Source organism: Triticum aestivum, chromosome 1D, assembly GCF_018294505.1.
Source record: "Triticum aestivum cultivar Chinese Spring chromosome 1D, IWGSC CS RefSeq v2.1, whole genome shotgun sequence".
Classification (NCBI taxonomy): domain Eukaryota; kingdom Viridiplantae; phylum Streptophyta; class Magnoliopsida; order Poales; family Poaceae; genus Triticum; species Triticum aestivum.
Genome location: NC_057796.1, coordinates 412,358,695 through 412,368,697, shown reverse-complemented (window position 1 = coordinate 412,368,697; position 10,003 = coordinate 412,358,695). Strand labels below are relative to the sequence as shown.

The 10,003-nt window shown below is 52.5% G+C and overlaps 1 protein-coding gene across 1 annotated transcript; it reads left to right on the top strand.

Moving 5' to 3' along the window:
* The first annotated feature begins 8,657 nt into the window (after window positions 1-8,657).
* LOC100127089 (ethylene-responsive transcription factor 8) lies at window positions 8,658-9,753 on the top strand. The gene has a single exon (XM_044595059.1). It carries the CDS (start codon window positions 8,765-8,767, stop codon window positions 9,473-9,475), a length of 711 nt encoding a protein of 236 aa, XP_044450994.1. The 5' UTR covers window positions 8,658-8,764; the 3' UTR covers window positions 9,476-9,753.
* Window positions 9,754-10,003: the final 250 nt, after the last annotated feature.

Genomic DNA, 10,003 nt, shown 5'->3' with positions numbered 1-10,003 from the left:
GGCCACGAGCAAGGGTATGGGGTGGCTCCACCCGTACCCAAACCCGGCGGGTGCCATCCCTACTTGCTTGCGTACTGCCATGACCCTAGTGTTGGAGATATGCCCTAGAGGCAATCATGTATGATGATATTTCCTATGTGTTTATGAATAAAGATAGTCCTTGGACATTATCAATGATGTGTATCAGCAAGTACGTGACTTGTTTGTGGTACTATGCATTGTATGATGACTGTCCTAAAAGGTCCCTAGTCGAAAGGGCTGTGTGGACGCGCAGCCGACTAGACTAGCATATGACACGGTCGATGGCTTGGTCTCACTAGCCATGAAGCATTGGATGCTAACCCTATAATATGGACTTGGAAAGGTCTGGTCGGATTCGACATAGTCGGATCCGAGTCGAGATAAGGTCCGAGTCGGACAGACCCAACTATGAGACGCAGCGATATGTCGTCTGTGAGTCTCTAGTACAACATACGTTCTATGTCCTAAGACCTGAGCTGACACATGTACTCGGGATGGTCACAGACTTGCTTTGGGCTGACCAAACGCTACTCCGTGACTGGGTAGTTACAAAGGTAGGTTTCGGGCTTTTCTAGACCCATGCTGCGAGACGTGGTCGAGCAAGATGGGATTTGCCCCTCCGACCAGGAGAGATATACTCTGGGCCCCTCGTGTGATCCGACCAGTATAAGCATGGCCATGTGACAAGGATTATGAGATAATCCGGATAGTGGTCGGCATCATTGGAACGAGAAAGAGGTCAGGCTAGCACAAGGATCACAGACTCGCCTTGAGCTCGACAACATATATCGTGTGGCAAAAGGAATGGAAGTATGATATACAGGTTCGCTAACCAGCTTCATAGTCTGCTTGGTGTTCGGCATGCCTTGCTAGAGGCCGCTACCAACCGTGCAGTTCGGAGGTGATCCGAACTGCGACCAAGCCGGCTTGAACCTAAGGGGTCGCGCGCTTAAGGGAAGGAACCTACGAGGTCCGATCCGGGGACACTGGTCAGATGTGATCCGAGCTGTATCCGGATTGTGGCCGAGTAGACTTATGGGTTTTTAGGGTCCGTGCGAGGCCCAAGTGTTGAGCCCGCGACGGACGCCTATATAAAGTGGGGTGCGGCACACTCATGCTGTTGATCGCTTCGGCGCTGTCACTAGGGTTTGCATGTGTTGCGAATAGACACCTCCACTCGCCGCCGGTTGTGTGATCGGACTTAGCAGTCCGCCGCACGACGTTCCTCCTGCACGCGCGGATACCGTTAGAGGTGGTGCACCTGGGCCGCTCCGGCGAACTTGTACGTGGGATTGGACGACCGACTGTTCGAGGGAGATCGCACGAGGAGGAGACGATTCACGCAGACGCGCTGCCCCAACTCTTCTTCCGCTGCATGGCAGTGCGCGTCTAGTGGTAACGAACTGTGATCCATCTCACGTAGCATGTTCTTGGCTGTTCTGCGCGTAGGAAATTTTAATTTGCAGTCGACGCACTCTACCGTAGAACCCTACACCTGGTGGGTCCCTACTGTCATCCTCTCCACGTACAGTCATCTCCTTGTTTCTCTCGGTTGTTGACCACGTTGACAGTGCCAGACGGGGGCGCACCGCGCGCGGCGAGCGAACCAAGGCGGAGGACGACGGCGAGGCCTCGGACGGAACGAACAGGAGCCGTGGAAGATGCGCCTGTCTAGTCGCAGGCGGAGGGGAGTACGAGGGTTGACTGGTTTGGGTGCGGGTGCGTGTTGGGGCTGACGTCGCCGAAGAATAACAGGACGTGTGGGGGAAGAGAGGGATGGACTGGCCAATGTTTAAGGGTACGGTAGGGCGGCGGAGGCGCAGCCAGCTGTGGGAGGCGGGAGCACGCGGAACCGACAGGGTTGTTTGGTTTGAGCGGCTAGAGGAAGAAGACAAGAGATAGAAAATGCAAGACCACGGCCATGGTGACCGCCTTCCCCCAAAACTCGTTTGCCACCCGTCTCGCCTTGAGTAAGTACCGTGCAATGGCGACGATCATCTAGTTCCACCTCTCGACCACCCCATTTTGTTTAGGTGAGTACGGGGCGGTGAGATGTGGTTGCATGCCTTCCACTGCAAAGTGCACAATGAATTCAACACAGCTGAACTCCCCACCTTTGTCAATACGCAGAGTGTGAAGCTTGCCTCCGGTCTCTGCTCCAGGCTGGCCAGGAAATACTTGATCGCAGTAGCGAAAATGAAATGAATGTGCTATATGGAAATCATCCGGTTTGCATGAATTTCGTTCAGTTTGTTGAAATCCGCTTTGAAATATATGCGGGGAGAGTTGCGTGACGGGTATGATGTCCGGTTTGGAGTCAGGGTTGGAGATGCCCTAACAAACTAACAGCTAGATTATCGAGAGTGACGTTTTGGCACATGGGAACGTGTTCTCCTGTTTTTTTTAAATGTGTTTTAAACATATTTTGAAATGTCAAACAAATTTAACAAAAACTTGGGGCGTATATCTCGATATTGTACATGTCCACAAAGTCGCTTCGCGAAAAACCGACAACTTATGTGTCAGCGTGTGAAAAAGATAAAATCGGGTGTTAAAAAATGTTTTTCACCAGACATCCTTTTGTCCTTTTTACACAAGCCACAAAATATGTCGGTTTTTTTTCAAAACTTGACATGCACGCATATAACGTCGAGATGTATGCGCCAAATTTTATTTGAAGTTTTTCATACTTTGGAATAATTTTTCACGTGCAGGAGCGCGCGCTCCCGAGAGCACCAACGAATTTCCGCTAGATTATCTTAACAACAAGAAGGTGTTATACTCTGCCTCTGATCGAAAAGAATTCAGGCCACGGTTGGACAGTGAAATACTGTCGTGGTTCAGGTGGGATCTGACCTCGGTTACGTGCCACTAACCACCAGCAGCCTGTCCTTGCCGGAAGGATGAGGCAAGCAAGCAAAGCAAAGCTAGCGGTGGTTCGTGGATCGCCTCGTACGACCCGCAATCGTTGTGCAGCACACAACCACAGTGCTCGCCGTGCCGATTTAGCAACCACTGTTTCCCCTCATCGAGCGCCACGAAGACACTGCATCTGTCAAAACGGGACGAGACTTTTGGTGGCTAAACGACGCCGAGGACACGGAGCGGGGGCGCCGGACAACGTTACTGCTGCCGTCCTGACACCCACCTGGAATTGCGTGGCTCGCCTGCCCGCTCCGGACACGCCGCTCCCGCTCCCACCTCACCTCACCTCACCTCACACGAAATAATGCGTGTACTGGTAGCACGGGAGGCGGTGCCGGGTACGCGATGCGGGGTGCGCGGAACCGGCCCGTCCGCGCGATCGATCCCGTGGTCCTCGGACGGAGAAAGGGTGGCAGCGCCGCAAGCGTGCGGTGTGGGGCGTCGTCGAGGCGCTGTCACTCACGCACGCGCCCCACGGGCACGGCTGTCCCTACGTACTACGCACCGCACGGAACCTACCGGCGCGTGCCGGTCTCCCCCCGCTGTCGGTCCACGCCGCGCGCGCCTCCACCGCTTTCAATGCGGGCCCACGCCACGCCAGGCCACGGCACGGGAGGAAGCAAACGGTGGGTGATCGATCGATCGATAGTCCAGGCGACGACGCTGGACCCGGCCGATGCCGACACTTGTCCCCGGCCGCTGCCGCCTCGCGTGCCGTCGTCACCCGTCCCTCTCGCCACTCCCTCGATTTATTATTTTCATTTGTTAATCCATCAGTCGGCGTCCCACTTTACGTGGTGGCTACGGGCCGAGCGGTGCGGTGCGCGGGGCGGCTTTCTGGCGGATCGCGATCCGGTTCGTGTCCCCGGGACGTCACGCGCCCGGCGGGCGCCGACGATGCGGTTGACGGGGCCGCGGATATAAACAAACAAGCAACCAAACAAACCGGACGACGAGGCGATCGAGAGTGAGCGGGCGGCGTGGCCGTGCCGCGTCGTCGAGCGCGGGGCGTGGCCGGCAGCGGCGGGGCCAGGGGCCACGTGCCCGCGCGCCCACGCGGGCGGCGGGTTTTGCTAGCGCAGCTGGATGGCGGGCCCCGCCCGCCCGTCCGCCCGCCGGCTGCGTAGCGTGAGTAGCGTACGTACGCCGACGGACCGCTGCGCGGGACGCACGGCACGGATCGTGATGCGCCCGCCCGTCCTTCCCGCGGGGCCCGCGCTGGCCCGTGACGTGCTGCCGCAACGTGCCGCTCTACGCACCGCCGCGGGGCGGGGCCCACGCGCGGCGGCTTTGATGCCCTTTGTTTATGCCATGGAAGGACCCGGCCGGTTTTGCATTCTCCTCCCGGTAACATGCTCTTATTTTGCGATCTAAAATGTCAAGCGTGGAACTTCAAAAGAACTAAAATGTCAAGGGTGAGGAAAAACGAAAGACCCACACTACGTCGGTAAAAATTATAAGAGTCAATTACTAGTACACATCTATAGTATATGAACTTGCACGGCGCATATAGATTCATAAATTAAGTTGAAAAATGACACAAATGAGTCACTGAACTATGATTTCGGGCACATTTTGATACATTTTGGTGTTAAATCTAACATCTGACGTTAACTCAATGACGTGCCAATGGGCCCACGGTATCTTCTCTATATCTGTATGGGGGCCCCACTCGTCAGCTGGATGTAGAAAAATAGAACTAAGTGGCGCAGAATTCGAACCTCGAACATGAGAGGTTTCACGCAGGGGTGATAACCACTTGAGCAAGTAAGAGTTGAATCATCACAACTAGTCAGTAATTGTATTATGAACACTTGATCGATTCTTTGGGCTTAAAGCTTTCTTTTCTGAAACTAAAATCATCACTGCCAGTTAGTAATTGCGTCATGATTCTTCAGAATCTGATTCTAGGAGACTGCCCACAGAATCAGCTGCCCACAAAATCAGCTGTCCAGTTCTTACCTCAGATTCCAGCTTGTGATTGTTCTATGAGTTGTGTGCTGAAATGTCTGTAATGCTCCTAGATTGGAACTGAATGCTAATTGCAACACCTGGTTATTTCAGATAGTTTCATGCCTAATATGAACATGAAAGCGAGATGCAAATCTCATACAGTGCTTAATATTACAATTTTAACGAGTTGCAAATATCACAAAGTGTTTGATATTACAAAATTCATACTAAGTCAACTCTCAACATACAATTTCGAAAGTAAGTAAGCATCCAAATTTTTATAGCACATACTTCCTAAGCATTGAAAGAAAATACAGAGAGATATGAGAGTGGGAGAGGATGAGACAGAAGCAAGCATAGATTCAACCGACCAAAACAGTAGCTGGCAGTTAGCACAATTCTCACTCGTACTGGAGCATCCATGAATGCATGCTTTCGATCGATCTATCTTTCAGCCAAGCATGCATTCAGTTTTGTTTGCACTATTTTGGAAAGTGTTGAGTAAACAAGGCAGTTCAGTTGTGTAGTTCCGACTTCGGAGTTTCATTCAGGCAGTCAAAGTCTTGCAGATTTTTGTATGGATTTGCAGGGTGATGGTAGGAATCAAAAAATATGATGGACGCAACAATGTAAAATTGATAACTTTGGCTGGGATGAAACACAAATTTTACTCTTTTATACTGGTGCCAAAGAGACAGAAAAGAGCAAGAAGCTAGCTAGCTTAGTTGGGGTCAATGGCGGAGCTTGACGGACATAAGAGGGGGGCAACAGGCAAACTATGAATGTTTGGAGGGGCCAAATGAGAATATTTTCTTCCATCTAAGTCCTCAAGAAAAAATTTCTCAAGTGAATTGCATTGGGCGGGGGTGGGGGTGGGGGGACGCCCCCCTCAGCACCTACTTGCCCGAAAGTGGTGGTAAACGGAGTTATGAGGAGGAAATTTATGCATGCTCGGGGATTGAGACAAGGAGACCCAATTTCACCGCTCCTTTTAGACATGGACATTCTCGTGCATTGATTATGAAAGCTGGCAATGAGGAGGTCCTGCAAACATTGCCTGGGATTAACCCCATTCAGCGCCTATCCAAATTTGTCGATGATGTGCTTCACTAGACTGGCGCTCTAGGATATCACTTTTGTCAACTCTGCACTGGATATATTTAGCAAGTCCTCAGGCCTTCAAGTTAACTACGACAAATCCTTGTCAATTCTTATCAAAGGAGAGGAGGCTGACACTATGCGCATGCCAGAGGTTTTGGGCTGCAAGATTGATTCATTCCCTTGTCATTACTTGGGTCTGCAATTGAGCTTGGATTATCTGACCAACTATCAATGGCAACCCACGCTAGATTCAGTCAAGGATTTCCTCCCAATTTGGCAGCGAGGGGTCATTGCTAGGACCGGCAGAGTGGTGCTTGTCAAGACCAATCCACCATCTCATGGTCATTGAAGCTTTCAATCTAAGTTTCGAGGAAATTAACAGGTGGTTACAAGATTTCTTCTAGGCGGGGTCAGAGCAAATTAATGGAGGTCAGCCTTCTTGCCTGGGCTTCGGTTTGCAAGCCAACTAGCTTGCGGGGTAGGTGTCAAAACCCTTCAACTACAGGCTATTGCGCCGAGAGTATGATGGGAATGGTTGTGGCGCACTGACCCCGATCGACCGTGGCAAGGCTTGCAACTCCTAAATGATGATATAGTGCATCATGTTTTTGACAAACCTTGTCATGATTTCTATGGGTGATGGAGGTAGGACCTTGTTCTGGAGGGGTAGATGAATAAATGGCTACACTGTAAGAGATCTTGTGCCGCTCATTTCCTTGAAAATCTACACAAGGATTGCCTGTAAAAGGACAGTGAAGGTTGCATTCAGTAACCATGGCCAGAGAGAAGATGACGATATATCCAATAGCTTGTCCACTCTTGAACTTTTCGATATATCGTAGCTTCGGACTATCGTTAGCGCCATCACGCTCAAGCCTGATGTGCCCGACACATTTATTTGGAGATGGACAAGTTCTAAGCACTACCCTGCAAACTCGATTTATAAACTATTATGCCAATTAGATATTAGATTTGTGTGAGCTTCATGCATTTGGAAGTATTGGGCACCTCTCATGTACAAGATCTTCGCATGACTAGCATTCCTCTACCGCCTTTTGGACCTCAGATAGAAGGACTCAACATGGTCCCCCAGCACAAACTTCTGCATGATTTACCTTCCTCCGAAATGAAGATACCATGGATCAGATCCGTATGTATTGTGTGGCTTCTTGGAGAATTTGTATAGGTGCTTCTGGTAACTGGGAGTCACTGTTCAAATTCCTAATCAACAACATTCTCTAGAGCAGGCCCGAGCCGGCAAAATCCGGGGCCATGTGCGAAACTAAAAAATGGGGCCCTATCTCACAAAAAAATGAACTAACGAGCAATTATAATGTATATATATCTCACAAAAAAATTATAATGTATATAATATAATGTCTTACATAACAATTGGACATATAAACAAGTCATATCGAGGGACGACGCGTCGCGGGCTCGAGCAGTCGAGACGTTCCATTCCTGTAGCGTAGCCACGATCCTAATGCCTGTAGTGACCGAGTTTTTTTGTTTTGAGGTAATGTAGCGGTCGAGTAGGATGAAGAGCCCACGAGAACGATCGCGATCTCGTTTCAATGCTCGCCAGTCTCGCTCGATGGCCTCGTCACCTCGACTCTAGCCCACTCCAGCGCCCAGCGGCCCAGTAGAGCTTAAGTATTACTAGGCCTATATAAAAAAATTGGCCCCCCGGAATTTTGGGCCCTGTGCGGGCCGCACATTTTGCACCACCGTGGGCCCGGCCCTGCTCTAGAGGAATGGTGGCTTGGAACTCGACACCGTGACCACTCTTATTGCTTGGAACCTATGGGAACAACGGAACGCTCGGGTGTTCCATTCCATAATAGGGACAAATAGAAATCTGGCCAAGCACTAGCCGATCACATTTTAGACGAGCAACCTCTTGAGGGGAACTGGAGCGGTGTATGTTGACTATCTAGTGAGTAGTTAGTTTTGTTTCTCTTTTAGTGTGGGTGTACATACATGTTGCTTGCAACGATCGTAAGTTTCTTGTACATCTTTTGCGCTCTCTTCTATAAACTCATGGCACGCCATTGGCGTACTCAAAGAATAAACCCCTAGAGTTTTGCGGTGACCTTCGTCATCTAATCCGGCATCATCCTCTTCTCTAGGCCTTTGGTCCTTTCGGATCAACGTGATCGGCGTTTCATGGCAGGGTTCGGTGACCTCTCGGTTGCACGTGTGGATAGAACTCCGTTGTTTCGACGGTGCCACGAAACTCTAGCCGCCGCTACTATCTATGTGTCATTCGTATGTGCAAGTCGGAGAAGACGAAAAAAATGCCAAAATTCAGTTGTGCAATATGATGCTTTTTGTGTTTTATGCATTTTTTGAGTTGTTTTTTGGGCACACAAACATCATGCCCAACGCGTGACCGAGAAGGGACGGAACCACAAAGTTCGTAACCGCCCCAGGCTCTGCGCAATTTCGCGGATCCTGAGGGTCCGGAAGGAAAAGCGGGCGTTACAAATTGTAATGCCGCCACACAAAAGACGAGGGGCGGCGGCGCGGACAGTCAAAGCGCTCCCTCCCTGGCTGCGCCGAGTTTTATTCCCTCCTCTTGCCGCTCCACCACTCGCTCGCTCCCCATTTCCTCCCTTTTTAACCAGCTGCTCCCCCTACCCCCTATAATAAGTCCCTCCTCCCCATCCCTCTCCCACCCCCCCACCCCAGATCCTGCACGCCATCCATCAGCTTCATACGCACACACCCATCCGTCAACAAGAAAAAGAAAGCCAAGCCAGCCATGGCGCCCAGGACGTCCGACAAGACGGCGACGCCGCCCGCTGCCGGGGCCGCCGCGACCGGGCTCGCGCTCGGCGTCGGCGGCGGCAACGGCGGGGGCGTCGGCCCGCACTACCGCGGCGTGAGGAAGCGGCCGTGGGGCCGGTACGCGGCGGAGATCCGCGACCCGGCCAAGAAGAGCCGGGTGTGGCTCGGCACGTACGACACGGCCGAGGAGGCCGCCCGGGCCTACGACGCCGCCGCGCGCGAGTACCGCGGCAACAAGGCCAAGACCAACTTCCCCTTCGCCACCGCCTCCGCGCCGCCCGCCGCCGCGGCGGCCCTCACCGTCGACGGCAGCCGGAGCAGCAACAGCAGCACCGTGGAGTCCTTCGGCGGCGACGTGCAGGCGCCCATGCAGGCCATGCCGCTCCCTCCGTCCCTCGACCTCGACCTGTTCCACCGCGCGGCCACCAGCACCGCCGGCGCCGGCATGCGGTTCCCCTTCAGCGGCTACCCCGTGTCGCACCCGTACTACTTCTTCGGACAGGCCGCGGCCGCGGCCGCCGCCGGCTGCCACATGTACAGCCAGGCCCCGAAGGTGACCGTGGCGTCCGTGTCCCCGAGCGACTCCGACTCGTCGTCGGTGGTGGATCTGGCGCCGTCGCCGCCCGCGAGGAAGCCCGTCCCTTTCGAGCTCGACCTGAACTGCCCGCCGCCGGCGGAGCTCTGATCGGGGCCGCCGGAGTTTATGTAGCTGATATGACTGCTAGTTTCTTTCGTCGCCTTCTTTTTTTGCCCCTAGTAGGAAGGAAATTTCCATGTACTCCATGATGTTTAGGAGAGGCCGTCCGCCTTGCACAACAGCGGCAGGGGCAGATCTGTAAATACGGTTTCTTTTTTCGCCGGAGAGGCAGAGATGGATGGATGGATGTATTGTCGCCCAAGACAAGTCCTGCCGGCGTTGCCATGGACCGAATTATATTGAGTTACTTCTACTTTGACAGACCACTCGTATTTACTCACTGCTCAGTTACTTCTACCTTTTGCGAATCCTCTACTCCATTTACCTAGCAGATCTTTTTTTTATGAGTGTAGACATTAACCAGCATATCTTTGGTGAAACGGAAGGTAGATGGACGGCAGGAGTAAGTGCGTTTGCACCCGCCGTCTCGTCTCATCTGACCGAGTGCTTGCGACCCATGCAGCATGGTCATTATTGGGCGAAGAAGAAAGCTCGGCTCGGGTCGGGTCGGGTCGG

Coding starts and splice junctions, on each gene's coding strand:
- LOC100127089 (XM_044595059.1), top strand. CDS start 8,765: ATGGCGCCCAGGACGTCCGACAAGACGGCGACGCCGCCCGCTGCCGGG.